Source organism: Megachile rotundata, chromosome 12, assembly GCF_050947335.1.
Source record: "Megachile rotundata isolate GNS110a chromosome 12, iyMegRotu1, whole genome shotgun sequence".
In the NCBI taxonomy this organism is placed as follows: Eukaryota; Metazoa; Arthropoda; class Insecta; order Hymenoptera; family Megachilidae; genus Megachile; species Megachile rotundata.
The window spans coordinates 7,860,124-7,887,324 of NC_134994.1; the positions used below are offsets into that span (position 1 = coordinate 7,860,124).

Below are 27,201 nucleotides of genomic sequence, written 5' to 3' on the forward strand. Positions count from 1 at the left end.
GAACGCTCGATTATCGAGTAATGGCAGACTGCGTGTCTCGTCAATGAACGCACGCTTTTCGAAACATTTATCAACGGCAATTATTCCGGAAAGAAACATTCTGGGACTGATAAGCAGTCGAGTTCTGTCTCCCGAGCGTCCCGACGAGATAAACGCTGCGTAATTTCAGCCGAAACCGGTAAACAGAAATGCATTCGAGAAACTGTCGCTCGTTTCTACGCCGCCTTCGATAATTAAGAGCGGGGTAAGCGAAGGGTCACGGCCAACGGTAATTAACCTTAACGAAGCCTTCTCTTCTCGACCAGAAGGATTTGTGCGTTGGGTTTGTTTCGTTTACTCACGTTTTGTGACGCAGTATTAATACGTAATGATTTTACGTGGTTGCATTTTTGCTAGACTAATAAAATTAACACGATCACCACATCGTTCATGCAAACTTTCACTTCAATCGTCCACTTTGCGAACATTCTTGCTAACTCAATACACAACTTCTACTAATATTTAAAGTATTTAACAATTTACAGTATTTAAAGTATTTCTTATTTTTAAGTATCTAACAAATGTTAAATATATTAATGGTAAGTAGAATAATCGATTAGTTGAAAAGAAAATTACTATGTAATTTAGAATAAACCTTGGTGATTAAAATATTTGATGCAGCATTAAGACGTATGTAGCATTAAGACTTGTATGTCTTGCACGTCGCAAGAAACATTAATTACAGTGTCCGTACGTCAATTTAAGATTTCAGTACACCTTGCATTAAAACAGTACTAATGTTACTCTAGGTTTCTTCTCTGTACTTAATAACGTGGAAACATGTGGATCTCCACACACGTGTGAAGTACGTAATGAGAACGTTTGAGAAAATTTGAATACGTCGTAGTACAGAATCTGAGAGACGCTTAAACCGCATCGTATCACGCGGACGTATGAATAATCGCGCTTGTATCACTGACTCATCCACCAGCACCATTATTCGCTGCCGTACCTCAGCCAGCAGGGATTAAAAGAGCATATACGTCGTTTAATGCTCTCTTTTAACGTAACAACGCTATTAGTATCTCAAACTGTCTTTAAGCACGTCAAGAATACTGACTCTTACATGTGCGTTCAGTTTCTTTATTATTCAAACATGTTTTCAATCTTATGATGAGTATTACTATAAATAAACATCTGATACAATATTCTTGAAGATAAGGTTATCTTTGTGAAATATCGATAAATATATTTATATCGCTTCAGGTAGTGTTCAATTGAGATAATCTTTTTTATAACTTTAATAAAACTTTTGCAGGAGTATATTTTGTTACTAATTATTCAATTTTTGGATACTTATTTAACAACAAGTGTTAGATGGATTATTCGCTATTTTACGTAAAGTAGTAAAATTATGTAAGTGGCCATTAAGAGTTCATGTGAACTAAACTACGACTCCATTTTGAAGTTAATAACCTAGACACGAAAAACGTGCTGTTTCTGAAGAGGTGTGTTACAGACATCCACAAGCAGAAACCACAAGCTGTGGTTACCTTTGTTTCTAATTCAATGACTCATTTTCCACTACATCATCGAAATATTGAAATTCACATAGACAACGACCTGTGTCAACTAAAGTTTATTCACATTATTAATTTAGCGGAAATTTATGATCAAAACAAAGAACAAAAGGAATGTAATTTTAAAGACGTATATTAGAGTTCCGCAATTGGAAACCATTACACTAACACTTGTTTATAATTCAACGACCATTCTTCCACCGACCACTTAAATCATCAAATCAGACAAATGATAAAAACGGTGTCGATCCCATTAGACGATAAAATCGTGATTTAAACAACGCAGAATTACCATTAAATCAAGCTCAATCGAATGACTCGATTTCACAATCGCATCGTTATCTTTCCGAGTCCCCTCGCCTCGAACCGCAGCGCGGCGCTGCGATCGAATCACCAGAGCAAAGCGACGTACAGCATAATGACGTTTCCATCAAATCACACCACAACTCATATTTTTACCAAATTCAAACACAAACTAATTCTTAAACATATAGAATCACTCACACTTCTATAATGAGCATACAAATTGCATAATATAACACAAACTAAGACCTGCTATTCGGATTTTTATCTGATGTGTATTACTTAGGGTAGTGCTATCACTATGTGTACGGTAAACTTCAAGATCCATGTGCTTCAGATCACTTTGTCATGAACCTATTTTCTGAAATTTGTGCATACTCAGATGGAGCTACATAAAATTCTCCATTTTCATTATCGAAGATGTTTAAATTCCTCAGCAGAGATCTATATGGACCACATATACTGATTTTAAAATACTGTAAATATTGTTAGATATAAAAAGATGGATAAGAAAGTTGAGACTTCGTCCTAAAAGAACTAAAGACAAATTTACTAAAATATTCGAAGAAGAGCTAAAGACAAGATTGCTAAAAATTTAGGGGTTGTAAACCGATATGACAGAAAGAAAATGTAAGTTGCGAGAAAAGAATGAGCTCGTGGGCTCGTCGCAACATTTAAGCGCGGCAATTTTCGCGACGGTGCGGAGCTGGAACGCGGCTCGCACGTAAATCGAGCCGATGCGTGACAAAATAACAATTCTTCGCGCCTCGGGCCGCCATTGTCTCGGAGTCCAGCGGTGGCTCGTTCGCTCGCAAGCACACGCGGTTGCATCCTTGACATTTCGAGTAAACGTCCGCGCGTACAGCGACTCTCTTTCGCTTGTGCAATTCGAGCGAGCGAGCGAGCACATCGGCCACACATCGTCGCCTACTCGTTCGACTGTGGCCGCGCGCGATCGCGAAACCTCTTGCCGGCAATAAAAGCGACGAGCCCCGGTGCAGTCGTCGCTTTTCACCGCTTGCAAAACACTGCCTCCGCGAGCGCCGAAGATATCGAGCCTCTGCTTTCTATCTGGCTTTTCCTCGGCCAAATGTCACTACTCGTACACCGTGAGAACCAACCTCTTCCGAAAGAGATTTATATAATAAACGACTCCGCTAATTATCGACCTCGAGAACGTTGGAGAGAGACCTGCCGATTCTGTCGCGGTTCAACGGTAATTCACAGCTGCGTTATGCGTGATGAATGGCGAGCCTAATTCTGATTTATGCCAGGGATTCAATTTGTTTCAATCCTACCGAAGAATTTTAGCCATTCCAAGGACGTCCGCTTTAAGTGAGTTTCAGGGTGTGCTCTACATTTGGGGTCGGGTGAAGATACATGGGTGCGTGTAGGCAGCATAACTTGGGTAGTTCAAGAGATTTAAAAATGTAGGAATTTGTGAAGTTGTACATTTGGACCATAGAAATGTAGGAAGCTAATTTAGAAATTTGCAAATATGGAGATACGGAAGTTTCAGGTGTTCAGAACTTTGGGAGTTTAGTAACATGGTAGTATGGAAATTTGAGAACTGGACAATTCTCACGATACTCCGATATAGGAGTAGCAATTGTCAGTCCATTTCACCCGAATGTAATCGACCCACCTGTGTTGCATCCAAACCCGACATCCAATTCCTACAACCCGACAGCTCAGATACATTCGATTTCTAGCACACGCTTGAAATTTCATTTCAATGATTGAAGATTAGCATCAAAGTTCTCATGATCGTTCCTCGCGATACAAAAGAATAAAGCACAGGCTCGACGCGACCTAAAATGGAGCAAGAGCGGTGTAGAAGCGTCCTATAAAAGCGGCTGCTAGCCGAGTCGAGCAAAAAGTGCAGCGCGCACGTGGCCAACACCCGCATGCACTGTGTTCGCGGTCTCGCGCGTGCAACTTCGGCTCCGCTTGCATCCGCCTGAAGAGCAACAAGGACGGAGCACGCGAAGAGGAGGACGAGAGGGACTGGAACAAGTATATACAGGGGAGAACGAGTATATAAAGAACGAAAGCGGAGATGAAGAAGGAGAGAGAACTCGTTGCCAGGAGGAACAAAGACAAAGGAGGGAGGAAAAACAAGCGTTTAGACAAAAAAACGAGCTGCACGTCGAGAAAGGAATGTGTGTACGGCAAGAAAAAAAGAGTTACACGCGGATAGAGCGGGAAAGATAATACGCGTATAAAAGAGAGGAGCTCGAGGAAGCAAAAACAGGAACAGCGAATAAAAAACAGAGGAGGAGGAAATTTCGAGCGTATACTGCATCAAGCAGTGTACGGAAGACAATGTACATTATGTACACGCGTTACGTCAAAGAGAAAGAGAGACGGCAACATATGCGAGCACGTGAGTCACATGGAGTGCCCTTTGTACACAAGTACAACGCAACTGGTTACAGTATGTACGTACGTGTGCAACGTCAACCCCGGCGGCGCTCGCGAGCGCTCTGTGCGCGTAGGTGCGAGCGTGCGTGTGCATCACGGTGTACGTGAGCCACGTTGGACGCTGAACCGCACAAAGAACCCCTCTCAAGGCCGCAACACAAGCGCAAAACGCGCTTCGCCGACTCTTCGTGCTGCACGTGCGCGCGTAAACACTTGCGGCCGCCCGCTCGCGGTGTCGCGCGTACGCGGCCCTTGCTGGGCGCTGTACGCGCGACACGCTCGCTGCATCCACTCTGTGTTATTTTTCTAAATTTGGACGAAACTCGTGCAACCTTGCAAACAAATTATACTTTACGCAATTCTGAAAACCTTTGCGTGGCTTGAGCCACGGTTTGGAGCCTCACGCTTTTATGCTGAGATAAATCATCATTAGCACGCAATAGATACTTTAAGATTCTTTTGTTTGCATTGTGCTGGATGATGATAAATTGTTAATTGCTGGCGTAATTACATGTTCATTTTTGGAAAGATGATTGTACGATTACATGACTGCGAAGTGATTTAGGATTATACAGGGTGTTCAACTTGGGGTCAAGTTTCAGACAAATGTGGTGGTCGAGCTTGAGGTCAAGTTTCAAATAAATGTGGTGCTCGAAACAATTGGTGTCGAGTTTTAAGTAAATGTGGCGTTCGAAACAATTGGGGTCAAGTTTGGACATGCAGTGTCCAAAACAAACATAATGGTGTTAATGTGATGACTATATAAGTCTTTAATATTTTCAAGGATATTAACGTATGACAAAATGTAGTCTTATATTTGAAATCATTTTTGCATAAAACATATAAACATACATCTAAGTACGATCAAAGTACACCATACGAAACAGTTTCCATTATTATTATTAGAACAAGAGAAATGATCGAACCTCTGCACAAACCTGGAGTTATCTAAAATTCATTACATTTCGCTGAAAGTGTATGTCCGACTGTGACACTTGTACGAAATAAAACGTAAAATACACCGTGTATTTCGTTACGCATAAATATTATAGAATTGTTGCCCTCCGATTCAATAAAATGGCTCGTAAACGGGCGATGATATCGCGTACAGCTTGTTCGAGCAGCACCGAACCGTTGTTCGGACAAAAGCCTCAAGATTTTGCGTCTTACTTTGCACGTTCGACGGGAATCAGGTACTTTCGAACGGTTCGCGGAAATCTCGTAAAACCTCTGGCTCGAGTATAAATTTCCCCTTCTAGGGAAACGCATCGAGGACAATCGATCGGCGGTTCATTTTTTCCAGCGGAACGATCCTTTTTACCGGTTCGAAGCCGACCGGGGATCCAGAGAATTGTTCCGAGCGGCAATTGCTCGAAACAGATACGTTATCGCGACACAGGCAACCGGGGAAAATGGTAAAAATGAGGGAACAAGGTTGCGCCACGGTATGCACAGCCATCGATTTCCTACGACCGTCTACGATTACCCAATAAATTTTGTCCAACGCCTCACGAGCTCCGTTAAATCGGATTCTGCGGTGCAAAAGTTGTGTCGGGAAACGTTGGCCGAAGCTCGTTCGACCGATTGATTGCGCTCTATGGGATACGTGACTCGCGATCCCGTTGTCGATGGGATTAATACAGCCTCGAAACCTCCAGTGTCTGTAATACCGCTTGTAATCTGAACAGCGGTTTTCCATTAAGCATGAAAATCACCAGGAAAAAGTTGCTACGAGGGAATTATGAAAGACACGAACACGTTATGGCATATTGGATTATATCGTGTGATCTGCGAAGTGGTGAATGTTTCTGATTTTTATGGGAACATGCTTCGAGTACATTCAAGATAGGTTGTGATGTGCATGAGCTTTTAGAGCTGCCTTTAGAAATTTTATGAAACACTTGCATGATTCTATAGGTATGTGGACAGGTGGACATTTGGAGACTTGGGAAGTAACTTTAGGAAGTTTGAGGAAGTAGTGAATTTGAAAGGTTGGATATTTGAAGATTTGAATATGTGAACTTTCACAGATTTGAGAATATTGAATATCCAAATGACCCATTACATCCATCATAAACTAAAGTCTACATCCCCCAAAAGACATCGCTAAAGCCTAGGGCTGAACGGTAAACCATTCCGAGGTAAAAAGTAGAAGCGTGATTCTCATCTGAACCATTTACACTATTCAGCGACAAGTCGTTTCACGGCTTCCGTCATCGGCGTAATCTCTAAGAAGAAGAAGAAGCTACACATCGCTGATTACATCGTTAGCCGGCGGGCTGCTCGTTACACGTTTTACAAGGTTCCGCAAGTCGGTCACGTCCTGCCACCGTTATTCCGCGATTATAATTACGAGCACGTTGAGCCCCACCCCACTTCTCTTCTCTCCGTATATCTCTCTTTCCGTTACACGGCGGATAATAATCGGAGGCTAAGAAACGTAGCCGAGCGGAAATCGATTTCTCGGCGAAGGAGATTCCGCTGAGAACACGTGCGAACCAGAATGCATCTCTCGCGTACGACGAAATTTCGACGAGGAGTTCTATCACCTACATGATATTTTTAGAATCACTCTTCACTTCGTTTAACGTTCCATTTTCGTCCGCTTACGACTCTTCGCGTTGCCTGTTATCGATACATTTTGCAAGTGTCCATCTTGTGAGAAAACAGAGAACTGGTTTTGCAGGATTTCTGAGTGTTTGGCACTTCATTTTCAGATGTACGAAACCGTCGATTCTTACTTGAGATGTAAACAATATCGTGATTATCATTTTAACTCCCTGCATGAATATTCATGTTTGCGATATTGATACGTGCGGCTCGTTAAGCGGCGTTTGTACGAGGCTTTTGATATGCCGAGTTGTTCAAGCAGAATTATTTGTGCAAGGAGAATTTTAATCAAGTAGCCGGTCGAACAACTTTAATTAATATTTGCTTGAAAGCTTTGCGCTATGACTCAAGGATGTGCAACATTTATCATCTTCAAGATGATCCGAATAAACATATGTACATTACTGTATGTATTATATATGTACACACACGGCTGTATAACACATTTGTAGATCGTCTAACAAGTAGTAAATAATAGTCGTCTAGTAAATATAGCAATCAGTGCTACCGAATGGTTCTGTGCAACTGCACATTGAGAATACTTGTTTGGAATAATGTAACGTACGATATACTAATGTATATTGTGACGCAGAAGGTACACATATACTGGATAATTGTTCAATACTGAGCAAGATAAGACACATTATTTATACAATGACCTGATACAATATTTGTACGCATTGTTTCACGAGAACTCTGAATTAATTCATATCATTTGCATATCAACTTCATGTCAGCATTTGTCTCTGAACTGTTATAAAACAATGACACCTGGAGTTTGACCAAAAGAACAATGTAAAAGTTGTTTGGTAAGACATTCAACTCGTTTGCTACCTGTGATTTTCTCAAATGAACTTTTGTTACATAAAATTCAACATAGTATAATACACACCGATCAACAATGCTTTAAATTGATGTACAATGTTGTATTATTAGGGTATGTTCTAATAAAGCAATTGGCTTAGATCCCAAGTACTGTTAGTGTTAATTGAAATTTTATTTACAAAGAACTTGATTAATGATTAACCAGCCAAGCAACAGTTACTTGCTCTAAAAAATGTTGGTAATTAATTAATTAATTAGAGGCTCGAAAGAAGCAATTGAAAAACAATATGTTGAACGTGCATCGTGGAGAAGCCATTGTAATGGCGTTGCGCTTCGAAGCGCAGAGAAGCGGAGCCTCGAGCTTCACGCTCGATAAAATCTCGATGACGAGCGGTGATAAACGAACTCGTAAGCACAGGTCGGGGTAATCGAAGGAAAGGGTTGGACGCAGATAAAAATCTGCCGAATTTCATGTACGGCTGGAGACGCGTGCTCTCGAAGCCGCCTGCGAAGAATACGCTCGGGGGAGCGTAAAAATGTATAACACCGGAGGAACACGAGCGGTTCGGCTCGATGAATATTAATGGGGGATGCCACACGGTGGTCGCAGACAGTTCTGAAATTCTTCAAAACTACGCGTTTCAATTCTTCGAGCAACGCAATTAGTGTTTTTCTTTTAATTAAAAACGACACGAGGCTAAGGATAAGAATCGACTCGGAGGAAACGTTAATTGGACGGAACTGAGAACCTGGCAAGTTGGAAACAATTTGTGACATGGGGAAAAACAGAGTTTAGGGTGATGATACAGTGAATTTTAAGTACTGTTGTATAAGCAGTTAATTATTTTTGTAATTATATCTGGTAGCCATGGGTTGACTAATTGTTAAGCTGACTTTTGGTTTGTGATTTTATCCAATCAAGTTGACTACTATATTGGGTACTTTGGTACTTGGGTACTTTTTACTCATAATTGATAATAGGTATCATTATACTGAGAATAACTTATCAGAATAAATCAAATACAGGTACAGAAATACTAGAGAATAAATTATAAAACAATTATGTTAAATTATAAGTTCAATGGGACTCATGAGTCATAAGTTCAGAAATATTCATTTGTATTTTCATTAATTAAGCTTTTAATGTATTCTAACTACATATGATCATTTTCACTATATGACAAAAAAGGGAAAACTTAAAAAAGAATCACATCACAGATTTGATGAATTTTAAATAAATTTCAACTCCAAGTTAATAAGTTATCTATTCCTTCAGAGTATGTGTGACATCCACATGTGACTAAAAACAGGAAGAATTATAAAAAAGCAAAATGCAGATCAATTTTGAAACGTTCACACCAAAATTGAATGTATCGATACAACAGTCGAGGCTTTACGACAAAGTAACATAATACGAAGTTCAGTGTCGAGGGGCTATCGTTTCACGGACGATACCCGATCTTTCTCTTACTAAGAAATTAAACGCCTCCGATTAGGACGATCGCGGGGAGAGTTGGTTCGATTCGGTGTTATCGATTCGTGTCGTGAGAAACGGGTTTCGAACGAGCAACAACAGCTCCGTTGTAAACGTAACCAGAGATTGGATCCCTAACTCGAACAGGATACTCCAATATTCCGGATAACGCACCTAACTTGATATCCGATATCTATAACCCGGTTAACCCGTTATGGAATATTTTCTGACCTCCGATTTGAGAGGAAGCGATTTGACTCGATTTTTAATTTGATCCGTCTATGCATTGAGGAAGATGTGGACTTCAGAATTGTCAAGGGTAATATTAGGAAATAAATATTAGAAATATTAGGAAATAAATAAGGAAATATTGGATCATGTTAGGTCTGAAGTTTTAAACTGTATCTGTGATAGACCGTGTTTGCACACATTAGGTTTAGGTAATGTTAAAAGTAACAATAAGAAGTAACATTCAGATTATTAAGAATTAATTTGATGGGTTGCGATGGCTATATCACCCTGTCTTTAAAGCAGTGTAATGGTCTTGAAACTGAATGGTGTCAATAAATAGAAACACGGAAGAAAAGAAAAGTGAGGGAAGAGGGAAAGAAGAGCCGCGTTATCGAGTAACCCGCGTAATCGTTATTACCGCGGTGCGTTTACGCGAGCAGAATGATGACGAGAGGGAAGTTTTCTGCAAATGTCACGGGAGAAGACCCGTACAGGGCCGGCCACAGCTGTTTCTATAAATAACCACCCCCGACTCGAACGCTCTTGCAGATTCTGCATCTTCTCTCGAAACCGCCTCAGCGAACTATGGTTATTGACCCTCACACACGCGGCCGCCGTCAACTATTTCCGTTCGAAAAATAATGAACCGCGGATCTCGGCGCATAATTTCATCCGGTAATGAGCCCACTCGCGAATTTCTACGCGTCTGCTTGATTTACGACGCGAAACGGCTTGGTATGAAGCGCGACTTGACGATTGACACTTTCGAACTTTTAGCGCAGTTACGGAGGGAAACTCGATTCGGGGATTTAGGTATTGGGAAGTTATGGGATTTGGAGATGTGACTTTCAAATTTTGGGATTACAGGAGGTTAAGAGACATGAAATGTTGGGACTTTGGGTTATATAGGAGACTGAAACTTTGGGATATTGGAATTTTCAAAGATTGGGATACTGGGTTACTGGGACATTGCAACTTTTGAACATAAACTTGTGGGACATCAAGACCTTACAAATTTGGAACTTTAGGACCTGCAAACCTTTGAAATCTTCAGACCTTGGATTCTACGAAAAATTCACATCATGACGCCTTAGAATTTTACAAAATTCTGACGTCATCACATTAGGTCATTGAAACTTGGTAATACTTGAACTTTGAGCCTTAACACCTACACAGCCTACCATGAGACTTTGAAACTTCATGACATCAAAATTATGAATCTCCAAATCATTAGAACTTCGAATTTCTGGAATATAAAGTACGAAAAATAGTAACCATTCCCCATAAAAATTTCCAGAACCCTAAAATTTCAGTAAAGATTATGACCGGAAACTTAGCAGTTAATATACGATTGTGATACAGTTCCAGATACGAGATAAATATTTCTAGGAACATTGCGTCACAACGAAAGAACAGTAACACTCCGACGACCGGATGCAATTTGCGGTTTCTTTCGGGACACTACACTCGCGTGACGGCGAGATCAAAGACTCGTTAACAACGTGTTGCTTCGTGCAACTCTGTTGAAACGGAGTCTGAATGATATCCATCGATCGGAAAGATTGATCATCGATAGAAAACATTTCGCTTCTATCCCTATTGGTAGCCTCAAAGTCGATTCAAATAGTGTGGAACACTTGTTACTCCGATTATGAATCATAAACTGAATATCTGATAACATTTATTACGATGTATGACAGTTTTCTGATGGATTTGTGGAGGTAAATGTATGGTTGTAACTTATACTGACAGGTAGACGATAAAACACTAATGAGTCAATATATCATGGATGATTAAACGAGCAAAGAAGTGCTTCTGCTGAATGGCTAACAAAAACTAGTTGGCAGGTTGCAGAAAGATACTTCTACTTCTCAATTTGTGAAATATCCTCTGGACTTTTTATCTTTGCTCAAGTACATAGTTATAATGTGAACAGTACCTTTTAATCAATAATGTGCATACTTTTCAATTAGGTTGTATGTGGAATTTCAGTTCAAACACTGTGAAATGGAATTTCTTTTTTTATTCTAACATTTTTGTAGACGGCAAATCATAATCTGGTCATAAAACTGAATATACTAATTTGCAATTGAAGATAGTGAATTTAGAAAATTTGACTAAGTGATGTGAGCTAAAAGATTAATGATGTAAGACTGATATCACAAGTGCAAGAAAATATTATAAAATTAAAAATATCAGGATATTTATGTTATGAATACAAAACTACATCTTAACTTACTCTCTATTGAAAATCATGCACCAGTTATTACAAACAAAAGTGTTTGAAAATCACTTGTATTTACTCCGGATGAAGTGTACCCTCTGGCAGTTTAAAATGGCCCATCGGAGTTGTAGGATATCGAAGGAAGAAACGGGTAATCGTATCGACGCACTTTGCGTTCGATACTGCAATCTCTGGTGGACGATCGACAATCCGAGATTCGGGGAACGAGTCGTTGCATCGCGTTTTATGGCGCGTTTTACTCCGGTGTGCCTGACCATCGCTCTTCTCTCTCGTTCTCTCCCTCCGTGTTCTCTCCTCCTCTCCTGTCGATCCGACCGTCTCTTTCGCCGTAAAGGAGGCTCGAGCAGCGGTGCAGGGTCACGGCCGGACATCGTCTACCATACTCTCTCTCGGGCTTCTACACCCACGCTACATCTGTTACACTCGCCCCCTTTCGTTCGCTGCACCCTCGTAAAGCCTCGTTTCATTATGCTCCGAATATAAGTTACCGCAATTTACGCCTCTAGCTCTCGTTTCGCGCGGGCTTTTCTACCCAGGCCGTGGCAACTGTAACGAGCTGGATTTTCGTAGCTCGCTCGGGAAAACGTGTAACGAGGAAACTTCTGAACACCTACTCGACTCTTTTCAATTATCCCTTTTTGCAAGTTGAAAGAAACGTTCGCGTTTTCAATGTAGCCAAGCTTTGAGACTTTTTCATTCGTCACGGAGGCTCGGTGAATGGCGGCCGTGGAAAGCGATGCGAGGCTAACGATCATTTGCCGGTATGCAAATTAATTGGTCAATGTACGAAATTGAGGGTTCAGAAATGGGTTTCTGAGTAATCCTCAGTCTGGTTTCATCGCGCGATTGATGATTCTTTAATATACACTTATTGCGTCAATGTGTGATTATGTGGAATTTTTTTGTATCTGTCATGTGCAAATATTCAACTTTACTAAATGGTGAACTGTTTTTTTGTACTACATAGTTTCATTCGCTTCACAAGTGTTTTATGAAACTGTTGAACTTTGTTGATGGTTACGTTTATCACTTGCTACGTCTCACTGATCGTATATTAATTATTTTTATTTGATTTTCATATATAATTGGTCTAGTTAAGTTACTTGTACTGTTAGCTTATTATCAATGCTATTCAAAAATTATCTTTCTTAATTTTAAGTATGGAACATTAGTGACTGTGGTAGTCAAGGCGATCGTTATGACTTAGATTTTCAGCATCTGTCAAAAAGTATAGAATCTTGATGATTTTTACAAATATCCAACGTACTGATAAAACTGATACAAAATATAAAATGTTTCATCATTAGCCCTATGACTGGTGTCACACTCATAATTCCATGTATGTGAATTTTTGCATCACTGTTCTTTATTTATATTTACGGTATGAATTTGAAAATGATATAATGTAGTAATAATTTCATTGTATATAATAAACAAATATTTTCTAAAATATGCGATTGTTAAATACGTGATAAAATTCTGTCATTTTGCCTTGCAGCATAATATATCGTCTAACACTGATTGTCATGAAACAATCACTAAAAATTTTACAAGAACACTTTGCTATCAGCAAATTTAGCATACGACAGTCAGAAATTCGCCCAGACTGACAAAGTTCGTGTAGTCAATCTTCTGTCAGATAATAAAAGTGCGAAACTACAGAAGTTCAGTGATGTTAATTATTAAGTATGTTACCCAAAGCAGTCATGCATTCGATATAATTTTATAAGAGAGAAAGAGCACCGGAAAAGTGTTAATAGAAGCGTGAATATCAAAAGGTCGGAAATGAGTTTTCAACTACGCGTCCGAAACTATGCAAAATGAGGAGGGGTCCAGGTGTCGAAATATCTCGCAACGATCAAGGTAGACCCCGAGATGTTTCGACGCTGACTCACAGGACAACGACCGGTGTCAAATGTATCAGGATTTTCGACAAAATCGTGCAACCAGCTCGACGAGGGCCAACGACCTTAAAACGAAACGATCACGCGAGTTGCAAGATTGAACGAATACTTTCGCGAATTCTGCGTCACGCGATTCCGTGAATTTCACGCTCGCAATTACCTGAGGATGACGCTTGGAATGCTAGACGTTCTCCCGTGGAAAGATGCGTTGTGTATCTTTTACCTTTCGTGATCCAGAAACTGGTCCGCGTTGTTGCGCGCGACAACCACGTGTTGCACTTCTAGTCGATACGCACGGAGCGTGCCGTGGAGCGTGCTACTCGAGCGTACTAAACGCGCCTCCCCCGTGTGAGTGGTAATTAATTGCGTGGCACGTGACAATTTTAACGTAAAAATCAGTTTATTGTATACAACAGAACTCTGGTAGTTTCTTGTGTACAAATCAGTAAGTCTTCAAGTGAGGGTAACAAAAAATAAATTACATTATAAGAAATAAATAAATAAGTAGGTGTTAAACTATACAAAATAAAAGGAACAATAACGTTTTGATTCTATTTCCTCCATCTCCTGTCGAGGAAATTTACAATCACAGTTCATAAAATTATATCGCGAACGCGGATTAACAAACTACTTATCGAGCAAGTACTAACCCTCCGCAAGTAGAGTGCTGCAAATTTACACCGAATTCTAACAATACAGAGAGATGTCACTAAAAATAGCCGAACAAAATAAAACTACGAATAAATACTTCGATTATTTGAGAATGTGAAGTGACACGCCACCGGTTAGCGTATGAAGTCTGCGGAGGGTTAATCTACATCTAATATTTAAATTAATGTCATCGTCGAATGACTACGGTAGCCACAAGCATTCTAATTCGACGAGCAGCCCTCGCAGAGAGCAGGTAAATTCTTTGTGACGGCGTCGTGATAGTCATGCAAACGGACCTAAGCACTCCGCCGAGTCTTCTACGTCTTTCTGAAAAGCCGTCAGGACTTTTATCGTAACAGATAAACTTAGGTACCCTAGCCGAAAAGCAACGGGGAGAAAAAAAGAGATTGCACGTCACACGTGATCATGGATCGAGACGGGATTCGAGCTGGCGAAATTCATTTCCACATAGTCTGGGTCAGATCGTTTGTCGTGGCAAGCAGTTCGACAGCCGTGCAAGGACGCGTAGGAAGGCTCCGAGATAGGTGAGAAGAAGGATTAATAAATCGTTGAACTCACGATTTCGGGACGGATGTTGGGCCGTCCTGCTTCGTAGGACCTGTTGCAGAGCTGCGTACAGGTCGAGCATCAATTGCTCCAGCTGCTGCCCCTGGGCTTCCGCCTCGTCGTCGGACGGCAAAGCGAATGGGATCGCCATTTCTTGATCGTGGCAGGTGCACTGGACTTCTGTTTATCGATAGTTCGTTGGCTAGCGCTGTTGGTTGCTCTCGCCGGCACTGTAATCGAACCAATGTCTGTGTGGATCAAGCACTACCACCTTGTCTCAATTTCTGTCTCTCTCTCTCTCGCACGGAACAATGTTTTCCTAATTTCGATCACCGTGGTCGGAGAAATCGACGGTCAGTATCGCGCGCGTTGAATTTTCGGTGGCGGTACACGTGGCTTTCGACGGCGCACGCTCAATGTTCCTCGCCACACGGATTGTCCATACAAAACGCACGTGGCCCGCGTGCAACGCACCGCACCGCGCTAACTTGGATAATCGCGGCGCGCGAATCTCAAACCGAATCGTTTCCGACGCGTTGTCTCAACAGCGTCGTCTGAAGCGTCTGTAAGGTGGATCCTCGAATGGATCACTTTCCATAGGTGCTGAATATTGGCGGGACACACCTCTGAGCTCCAACTCGATCGTGGATCGGAGTTCGCCGAGGGGGCAAAAAGGGCGAAACGCCGGAGATCAGTGAGCAGCGATCGATGACAGGATCGCTGTTCAACGAATCTCACCGATGACAGTTCGAGACAGTACCACGGGCACAGAGTTCAATGTTCTCCGGTCGAAAGCACGGCACACGATGCACTGAGAGTCTCTTTTACAGGAAAGAACTTGTCTCCTTTCGCACGCGGCACAAATGAAAAAACATCCGCGCTTGAAATGGAGTGCGAGAACAGAAAAAGGATTATCTGCCGATCTGCACAACGCACGCACGCACACGGCTCGATACGGTGTAACACGTTGCGTCTCGAGACTGTCCTCTTTGGCGCGGCTATCACACACGCGTGTACGATGCAAGAGAGAAAGTAAAGCGACACGAGAACTCGACTGAGCTTAGGGTAACGAGAAACACGTCTCTACTCCTCGAGGTCTGGCGTGGTAATGATTCTGAACTTTCGTTTCGGCCGCACGTTCTGCCTCGCGGCGGCAACCGACTTCCCCCACTCTCGAGTCCTCGCGCGGCCGGTTGGGTAGGTGGTGGGGGAACGATGCGCGCGCATCCGGACTCGAACCGACTATACGGGAGGAAAAGGGCGATAGAAACAACCACTGGTGGGGCCGTACGTGTGCCCGTGGTCGCAGCGTTGTAAATTTACCGGTTAGGGTTAAGTGGGGTAAAAGAGATGGGACGAAAATCGAAAACTTTGGAAATCGACCCGGTACAATGCCCCCTTCAAGGTGTCGACGAAACGGCTTGATCTCTTCGTCGAGCGGGATTTTTACGAGGAAAAATCTCACGCGTTTTTACCGATTCGTAATACACTTTTATACCGCGACTCCTTTTTGTCTATTTCGCTAATTGGCTCGCGGGATAAAAAGAACACTCTTCGGAGCATAAAAGATTTTTCCTCAAAGCGAAGGCGAAACGTGTAGCATGTAGCAACGAGATCTCGACTGCGGAGAGAGTGAGAGGGAACTTACACAGGCGAGTGGCACGCTTGTATGCACTCCGAAGCGGTTCGTGGAGGCGCGTATGACACGACGGAACGACACCCGAGCGTAACTGCGTAGTTTCTGCGAACGACTCCACGGGGGTAGTTGAGGAGCGGTTTCGCCGATACGCCGCTTTTTACCAGGCGAATTATCGACTCAGAAAAGTGGTCGAGAACCCACTCGTAACCCCGTGATCGAGTAACTCGAGTGTCGTCGTTGCGTCACACGAACCACTTATTTTTCGTGTCTTCGAAACGAAATTCGCAGATGACTCGAACGGTGGCGAGCGATGAAAATAACGCCTCGCGAAAATAGAGTTTTAATTCCGCGGTAATTTGCGATAACCGATATTCATGGAATCGCGATAGTTGGCCGAGTGACAACTCTTTATCTGGCCAATGAATGGGTAAACAGGCAAAGAAACGGGAATACACAGTGCGCTTCTACCGTGTCGCGCTGATTCACAATGCACACGATGCACACAGTGCAGCGCTGCGATACGACCTCACATAAATAAATATCGGTATATTACTCTGTGCTTGAGGGACCTTGGGATTTAAAAAAAAATGGAAAAAGGGGAAAAGGAAATCGAAAACCCGTATGTTGGAATACGTTATACACCGGGTGATATAAATTGCATTTCCATCCAGCGTAGTTTATTTTCAATAAATCGATGAATACATGTACTGATTGAATATTTACGATGAATAACAACAAGGAGTAACTAAATCTACTTTTATAAACAAAATGATGCACATAGATACACAGAAGTTGAAAATATTAAAATCTTCGAAATGAGAAATTTACTGTCCATTACCGGAACATGTCGGTATTCTGGAACAACCAAAATATACGTTTATTGGAACACACTCCACATACTCTCTATCGACACCCATAAACCTATGCCCAACGACTTCGACTCTCCATACAGAAATGCACCAAATTTTCAAAATCACATGCACATATCGTACACATAGAGGAGTTTGGTAATACCATTCGTTCAACGATCATCCTATTCCATTCTACTTGCAAGCAGTCGCCAGACAAAGAGTCCTATAGATTCAAAATAGAGTTGCGCGAAATACGTGCGGTATTATGCGAATCGCGATGCACCGATTCCGAGCGAGTCGCTCGAATCGACGAACAATCGTGGACTATCTGCATTCACCAGGGCAAGTTGACGACAGGGCAGGAGGAGAGCAGATTAATGGCAGAACCGGCGTAAAGAGACAATGTCATCGAATACGAAACGAGACGGAGAGAGACAGAGAGAAGTTAAAGGCCAGGCAAATCCTTCGCGTGTCGGGGATGGCGTTACACAGAGATGACATTACCCGGGACGAACGATAGAAACTGGAGTCCACCTCGACGGAGAATACCGCATCGATATCGACAGATCGACGTTTAATGTCGACCCGGAGCCGATAGATCGCGGCAATTTCGCGCGAGCAACAGTCCAGGCAGATGCACACGGTGCCGTTAATCAAATTCGCCCGCGCGCCGACGTAGAAAGATATTAATTGACTGGATGCGAAGAGCGTCGATCGTGAACGTGCACGAGTGCACCGAACTACTTTTCCAACGACGCGTTCCGTCTGTCCCGTGCCGGTGATTTATGGGCCGCGCGCCGATTACATTTCATTCGGGTCTTAATTAGCTGGTAATGCCGAGCTACCGAGTTACCACCTTCGGCTACGCCGCCATTTCCGAAGGTGGATGCACCGATTACATTGTTCAACAAATTTCAACTTCATTTCTCAGACACACAGAGACAAATCTGATTCTGAACTTGCAAATGCTTAAACCATTTACTTCTTAACATGAACTCTAATATTAATAAACTAACAAATTATAGACTAAGATATCATACTAAACAGATTGATACTAAAATACGAGTTTAGACCTTAAAATGTCAAGTAAAATTTTTCGAAAATTTTAACTCTTTTTCAAAATCACCAAAAACAAAATGTATGCTTTTAATGTTGTCTTAAAACTTCAATATTATCGAAAATATGAAGAGCTAATATTAATTTTACAAAACACAGTACTACTCTGGTATAGTGTTAAGACTTATAGGTAACTAAAGGTACTAACATTTTAGCCGACGCCACTTCACTCCAGATGACTGTTTCTTTCTGAACATGCAGTCTTCAAGTACTGCGATAGCGACGGAGACCGTTCGTCGAAGCTGAACAGAATCGAGAGATTATTAGTACGCTTAACGAGCGCATTAAGGTATAATTTTACTGGCTTACCGAGAAACGTGCACGACGAATGTTTCTCTTTGTACCGTGAAGGCTGACTATCGGAGGATTCTACTTGGAATCGTGGAGGAACTACTGACTCCGTTCGCGTGGTTTCTTTTTATAAAGAAGTAACGGTTATCTTATCGCCACAGAAGCAGTGAAGATTTTATCGATCGTACATTTTAAAAAATTACTTCACCATCAATAGAGATCGCGTTACGGATCGTATGATCGGGATGAGTCAATATACAAAATGTGATTTAATGGCAAATGACTTCATAGGAAAGTCAGTATCTTCGTATTATCGCGTGACGAAATGTTTAATCTTCTAATTATCGTGGATATTGAATTACTGGAACTGGACTATCAAAAGATCGTCTTCAAATCTGGTCCGGTTGGTTTGATTTCCATTTTGTTTTAACTGAGTAGATAAAAATACTGGTCATCAAATTGATCATCAAAATTATATAATAGACACATTAATTTAATAAATCCCTTCGCAACTTGTCCTTAATGTTAGAGCTACCTTGACAGAGCTACCTTAAAATACAAATTCAACAAATTGAATTCCATATTCAAACTTAATTTTAAACTGAAAATAAGGCAACAAAATAAATAAACAAAATCTGAAACATAAAGTTGTATACACAACTCTCCATCTTCACAAAAATCGACCTAAGATAAAAGAACCTTAACAAAAATGTGTAAAGAACCTTAACAAAGTGGTAAGCAATTGTTTAATCTAAAGTGAGCTATTGTTCAACTCACAAACAGCCATTGTGCAATCTGAAGTGCAAACGAATCATTCAATCGTTCGATAGTTACAATGTTAAAACGATCAATAATGATTCAGGAGTCCAATCGTTTAGAAATGTCTGCAGCGTCCTCTCTCGTGTTCCTTCTCTCCTGCACTCCTCGCGAGTACACCGGGCTACTTTCGTTTTATTTCCACGGAAAGTATTGAATCGGTTCCTGGACGGTAGCGTGGCGAGATTTAAAACCGGTAGCACCGTATGCACGGACCGGATTGTATATTTTTAGAACGAGCAGCATCCTCGCGTGGGCGGACATGCTGGTCACCGGTCCAGGAACCTGCGCACCACTTTGTTTCGAACGTGTACAGGCCACTTTTGTCGGGTGACAATCGTTCATCTTTCAACGGGAATTTGTATTAATGGCATACTTATTTCTTCTAGAAAGTTCAGCACAATTTGCTTCGTTTCGTTAATGAATTTTCAAGACTCCAATATAATATGTTGTTATATTAGCATGGGTGGGAATAGTAGGAGTGAAGTCTAAGTCGTTTATAACGATTCGTATTAATATTCGGGCATTATATTTAACAATGAGAATTAGAGATATAGTGGATTGGACGACAATTTTTGCTGCTTATATTGAGGGTAGTGTTCGTGAGTGTGTATGGTAGAATGTGGGGCAATATGGAAAGAGTCGATATGATGAGAAAGAGTGAGTGAGGGTTGAACGTGTAGTAATATTCATATGTGATACAACACGTGATAATACAGAGCGTTGCAATATTCATGCGTGGTGACTCTGTAGAAATATTAACGCGTGGTGATTCGATGCGTGGTAATAGTAACATGTGGAGATACAGCGCGTACCAATATAAACGCGTGGTGATTCGACGCATAGTAATATTAACACATGGCGATACAGCGGGTACGAATACTATAATGCGTGGTAATTTCATATGTAACAATAGTAACGCGTGGCAATTCCACACGTAACTGTAGTATTGCGTGGTAATTCTACGCGTAACAATAGTAATGCGTGGTAATTCCACACGTAACTGTAGTATCGCGTGATAATTCGGCGCGTGTCGATACAGCGTGCAGCAATATTAACGCGTGGTGATTCGATGCGTAGCAATATCAACGCGTGGTAATTCACCGCATAGTAATAGTAACACATGACGATACAGCGTGTACGAATACTAACGCGTGGTAATTCCACACGTAACAATAGTAACGCGTGGCAATTCCACACGTAACAGTAATATCGCGTGGTAATTTGGCGCGTGACGATACAACGCGCAGCAACATTAATGCGTGGTGATTCGATGCGTGGTAATAGTAACATGTGGAGATACCACGCATACTAATATTAACGCGTGATAATTCGGCGCGTGACGATACAGCGCGCAGCAATATTAACGCGTGGTGATTCGATGCGTAGCAATATTAACGCGTGGTAATTCACCGCATAGTAATAGTAACACATGACGATACAGCGCGTACCAAAACTAACGCGTGGTAATTCCACACGTAACAATAGTAACGCCTGGTAATTCCTCACGTAACAGTAATAACGCGTGGTAATTCCACACGTAACTGTAGTATTGCGTGGTAATTCCACACGTCACAATAGTAACGCGTGGCAATTCCACACGTAACAGTAATATCGCGTGGTAATTTGGCGCGTGACGATACAACGCGCAGCAACATTAACGCGTGGTGATTCGATGCGTGGTAATAGTAACATGTGGAGATATCACGCGTACCAATATTAACGCGTGATAGTTCGGCGCGTGACGATACTGCGCGCAGCAATATTAACGCGTGGTGATTCGACGCGTAGCAATATTAACACGTGGTAATTCACCGCGTAGCAATATTAACACGTGGTAATTCACCGCGTAGCAATATTAACGCGTGGTAATTCACCGCGTAGTAATAGTAACACCTGGCGACACAGCGTGTACCAAAACTAACGCATGGTAATTTCGCACATAACAGTAGTAACGCGTGGTAATTTGGCGCGTGGCAATACAGCGCGCAGCAATATTGATGCGTGGTGGTTCGACGCGTAGTAAAATTAACACATAGCGGTACAACGCGTAGCAATATTAATGCCGTGTAGCAGTACTAATCGCGTGATAATATAGCATCTTTCAATTATAACATGCGATTGTAGAATTTGTAATATTAACATGTAGATACAACGCATGGTCATCAAACGCGTTAAGATACAACGTCTGATCACTTGACACGCAGCAATGTTTTATCGCTAAACACAGTGATATAAAATTTTAACAATGTACAACAATATAATTACTCCTACAACATCTAATTGAACAACGATATAATAACGATACAACGCACAGATATAATTGTGCACCTGTACTTACAATCTCCCCAGAAATCCCCGAGTGTTCAACACATCAATGTAGCGATAAAAAAAATAAAAATTTTCCTATCTGTATCACGTTATAAACGTGGTAGTCAACGTGATTAACGCACGATAACAGTCAGCGTTATAAAATAATCTTCCGATATCGAAACGGTCGTCCGATCATCTCGATAGCATCAAAAGTGCAGTCAGAAAAGGATACCGAATTCGAAATTTAAGGTCTCCTCGATTAACGAAGCGCCACAAATTATCACGTCCCATTATCGTGGTTGGAAAGAGAGCGTTATCGCTCACGCGTTCATCGCGAGCAAGCTCGAGCACGCTTCTCGTCCCCTGCTACATTACGGATACGCCGTTTGCCGTCGTTTACGAAGGTTAACGGCAAAGAGCAGCGTTATTAAACGACGTTCGTACTGGGTGTCCGGCAAAAAAGCGGTCGTTGGACGAGCAATTGGCCAGGCACCACGCAAGGTTGCGAACGAAAACTGCCAACGAAATCGTGGACGGCTAACAGGGTCACCGAACACCGAGCGTTAACTTGTATTTTTAATTCCTGCCTCGGGATACTTGACAGCGATCGTTAAATTAATTTTTCATCGTGTTCACGAACCCTTTTTGTACCGCTACTTGTTACGACGTTGCAACATTCTCCCGGGTAAACAGGGGCATATTAAATATCTTAAAATATCATAGATATTTACTTCGGTCTCGATTATACAGTGGAGTCTCGTTATATTGCCGAATGGGACATGGGAGACTATAGTTCTCATAGTACTTGAAACTTTTTATACAAATATTTGTTTCACGGTATAATGGTATGACATCGAATATGTTACCACTGGGAATTTGTTCCTGTGATAGTTTCAGGTTCTGAAGGTACATGAACGAAAAAATGGTTCGGTTGAGAGTCGCATTCGAAAGGTGACTCAACTTATCACGTCCGCGTTACGAATTGCATTTCTTATCATTTTTATCGGGTCATCGGGTGCGTTCACCCTTGTCGCCGGTTCGTCGAACCAGATTTACTACTTGTGCAAATGTCGGGCCCCGAGAATGTCGCATCGCGAGAAATTATTGGAACCGATTGTGAACTCACGCAGACAAACCCAGGGAAAAATAATCGACGATAACATTGACCGGAAAACTGTGGCCAGGTATTTTTTTAAATCGCAATACGGTTTTAGATTACCAATTCGTGGACGTACCACGGGCGTATCGGTTGTTTATCAAATTCGCGAGATCCTCGCCGGAAGAAATGATACCTCGAACAAATAATAAAAGAGCGCTCGTGTTCGATGCCGGTTGGTATCTTAATCAAACAGCAATAAAGCGGTTTTCTCTCTGGTGTCGAAACCGTACGGGAAACATTCTATCAGGGGAGAATAAAATCACTCGAATGGAACTGTTATCGTCGAAATTGAAACTCATCGAGTGATTGCGATTGAAGAAAGCAAAGAATTCGTATACGTAACACTCGGATATGCCGTTTCCGTTTTCCTTCTTTATCTTTCATCGCGAACAAGTGCATTTATGCGACACAGACATGTCCACAGAATTTGGGGTCCCTGGGATAAAAACCAAAATTTTATTATTAGGAGCTTATTAGGTCAGCAATTAGTAGGTAAGGGATTGTAGTAATCGGCAATATAGAAAGAGCTTCCATTCAACTTTTGAAAGTTCTCAAGTTTTCCAATCTGAACTCTCAACTTATAAATTTGCACATGTGAGAATTTCTGATGAGTCTCTGACATTGAAAAGATGACTTCAAAAATTTCCTGACATGAAAATTTGAGACTTCAAGTTTGAGTGTCCCATTTGCTCCCCGCTGAAGACAGCACTGCGTTGCAACGATTCGCGAACAGCAGACACACACCCTCTTTCCGTTATCGCTGATAAGCGTAACGGAGAGGCAGGTTGGAGAAAGCGATAAAGACACGAATAAACATCTGAATTGGCAAGGAATAAGCACGATTTAAAAATCCGTTTTATAGATCCGAGAACGCAACTAATATCGGCAATTTCGTCATTTGGAAGTCGTCCATTCCGAGTGCGTACCGCTAAGTGATCCAAGTGAAACAACTCCGTTCCAAGAAGTGCAACCACGTCAGTCACGAAAGTCTATGGAACACGTGCACCAGGCACACGTAACGAGATGGGATTGTTCGATAAATGAACACCTCGGTATCAAAGGAAATAGTTTTTCCAGGACTTCTTAAGCCGTCCGACGATTACCCTGTTTTCGTTGGCCACAATCGTTCATTCTGATCTTGAAGGAAATGAGTGACAAAAATTCGAGAAAGCGTTAACAATTTACTGTAATCAGCAGTTTGCTGTGGTCCCATATAATTATTTCTATTTGAACTAATTTTACAACTGTGCCGAGTATGTCAATTTTGTATTTGAGAGCCAGATTAACTTCAGGTCCATTATAGTTAATAGTTTTAAACTGAGCAGAAAAGTAATATTACTTTCACATTTTCTGTATAAAAATTCATCAGAAAACAGAGAAAAGGAGAATAAACTACAATAAGCTTAAGCTAGTTTAACTCTCAAATATGTTATAGCTCCTCATGTATGAATGTCCTCAGGTCATTAGACATCCTCTCAAATCATCAAATGATCTCTTCTGAAATCACCATTTTCGCTGGAAAAGCACGTGTGCTCAACACATCCTTTGTGTTCAAAAGTGTACAAATTTCTGTTTCTCTAATATTGATTCCTTCACAGTCTGCAGTCTTCATGCGACCTAGGCACTGATTTACCCATAAATGATTCCTGACATGAACTCCCGGTCAAGCACGTTAAAATGCATACAACGCTAATTGTATAAAATAGCAGAGGATACTTGGAAGCAGACTACTCTTCCGGGAAGGGAATTATATCAATCGTGTCTGCGAAGGACGCGGATTACTCAGTCAGTACGAGCTTGCAAACTAAAAAGCGGAAACGGAGAGCTCGCGAGGGTGTTTGCGGATGCGATAAGTAGCCTAGGCCACAAAACGTTGGCCTGCTTGTCTGTCGCCTTCTTTCGCGTCAAAACATCGTCATCTAACTTTCTGCGCAACACAGTGAACCCGATATACTAATTTTCTTCGAACATGATCTGACCAAACGTACGCTGATACGTACACGCGATAATTAATCGGTGAGTCAAGATAAGGTATTGTGTTGCGAAACACTCGAGCGTTTTCCCATTTCACTTACGCATCGACACTTGTCACCTTGACGAGTTTAACGGGAAAAAAGTTGAAATACAACGCAAACCACGTACGGTACGGAGAACTGGATAGAGTAACAGATGCGAAAGAGGAATGATTACGACGCGAGCGACTTTGTGCACGTTCGCAGGTGCATGGACATGCATTTCCAGCTGCGAGGGCGTAATATGCAGGTAGACACGCGGAAATCGCAGATAACCAGAGAGGTGTATCATCAAGGTTCGATAGGCAGTGCGGTTTAGGCAGAACAAAAAGAGTATCATCAAACCTAATCGTGGGACATGGTTCTAACTTCGATCTCTAAAGGTCTGGAGAATCTTTGTACAATTGTGCACACCTTCCTGATATTAAATAAAATTACTTCTACCGCAAGATCATGATATAGACTGATGTAGTCGACCTCTTTGTGATCCTGTGTCACATGTGGCAACACATCGGTTTTATAGGTCTCATCTGCCAGGACAATAACCTTATTTCAACGAATCTTTTGTTTCACCTGCATATATTTATACGAAGCGTTGTACACTGTTGTACCAAGGTTATTTATAACTCTCATGTTATTAATGTCTTCATCAGGTACTGTGAAGATTACTATGGACCACAAAGGGTTAAGGGATGGCTAATTTGAGGATGCCTCGACCTTGCCTGGAAGGTCATTACGTTGCAGAATGGGCAATTCGTGACGCAGTTTTTATTTAAAGCATTCGATGGGGTTTTGTTAGTCGACCTTGGGTCGTGGCTATCGCCCAAACCGCAGGTAATACGAAGCTGACTCGTGGTCTTCCGTGTGTCCACTTTTATGACGTTTTAATTGGGTGTTCCGGTTTAGGAATCACCTAAGGTGCTTTTAACTTGAAATAACCATGAAAAAGTTGTTCCAAACGATGTAAGGGTGTAGTTCAAATGACTACTGAGATGTTGCACATGATAGAGGCTCACTGACTTCATGTGTCAATGATGAAGAAATAACACATCCATCAAATGTCATTATTTTATTCCATACTTGAACACATCTTGCTCGATGACACTTTGGGTGTCATGTCATTCATAGAGATCCATCAGCAATTTCATGAGAAATAATCAGCAGTAGATAACTTAGGTGAATAATAAAATATGCGTACCATAGATAGACATGAATTAAAAGTAATAGAATCTGAATACTTGATGAGATGTAAAGTGATCGAGTAATCAATAAATGAGGAGTGAAAAATATATTCGAACAGAACAGCTGGTATACCAATAATATAAATTAGAGATGGAGAACTTAGCTTTGAAACATGGACCAGAGCTAACGATGTTCTTAAGAATAAATATATGAAAGCCCACCTACACACTTCAACCATTTTACATGGATGATCAACGTACTAACTTAACCAGATACGATGAATTAACTTATCACTCAATCAATTTTTCACAGATAATACCGATGACTTTATTCCGCCCGTCAAGTGTACCTATACTTCACATTCAATTTACCAGGAACCGCAAAGCAACAAACCGTATCAAATTCGCGCAACGTAACGTGCCATCGATCACGTACGAACATTAAAGAAATCATTATCACACGTGCATCGATAAGAGAGAAACAAAGTAACAAAACAATAAATATGCTTACCTTAATTAGAATCCGGCAAACGAAATTCACAGCACTTGTACTCTCCGAACAGTACTGGGCGACGATTTAACGAAAGTAAGCTTCTTCGGACTAATTTTTAAATTGTCTATCGTGCCTGTGGCCGCTCTAATCTCGAAAAGATTTATCGACTAGCACAAGGAGGGGTTCCGGACACGCGCCTTCGTCTGTCTTCCGCCAATCGGGACGCGCTACTCCGGGTCTCGCTACCCTGCTTGGCCAATCCTGATGTTACCTGCACGTTGCCTCCGCCATCATTGGCAGATACCAGGCCGATGAATCATGTCATTTCAAGCCGATAAACTTCCACGGAAGATTTTTTTCGTGACTTTCCTTATCGGTTGTAGCGCGTTCTTTTCCTCCTCCACGTGACGCGAACTTGCGCGGGCAAATATGTGATCGCGGGGGGTGATACTATCGCACAGGAATTTCTTGATATAATTGGTCCATTGTATTCTCTCTCTCTTACGATTTCACTTCAAGAATATTTCGCTCTATTGT

General features: G+C 41.6%; 1 protein-coding gene across 3 annotated transcripts in view; it reads right to left on the bottom strand.

The window, feature by feature from the left end:
- The window catches only part of LOC105661826 (uncharacterized), a 49,504-nt gene extending 22,506 nt beyond the window's left edge, over positions 1-26,998 (bottom strand). Inside the window, exons 1-4 of one of the 3 annotated variants that reach the window (XM_076538502.1) lie at positions 26,683-26,998; positions 18,709-19,120; positions 18,548-18,641; positions 14,806-15,023 (exon numbers count right to left, since the gene is read on the bottom strand). In XM_076538502.1, the coding sequence (XP_076394617.1) occupies positions 14,806-14,944 (139 nt within the window). In that variant the 5' untranslated portion in view covers positions 14,945-15,023; positions 18,548-18,641; positions 18,709-19,120; positions 26,683-26,998. Of the gene's footprint in view, positions 1-14,805; positions 15,024-15,417; positions 16,378-18,547; positions 18,642-18,708; positions 19,121-26,682 lie in introns of those variants that run through there. The other 2 variants (XM_076538500.1, XM_076538501.1) reach the window with 2 other exon arrangements.
- Positions 26,999-27,201: the final 203 nt, after the last annotated feature.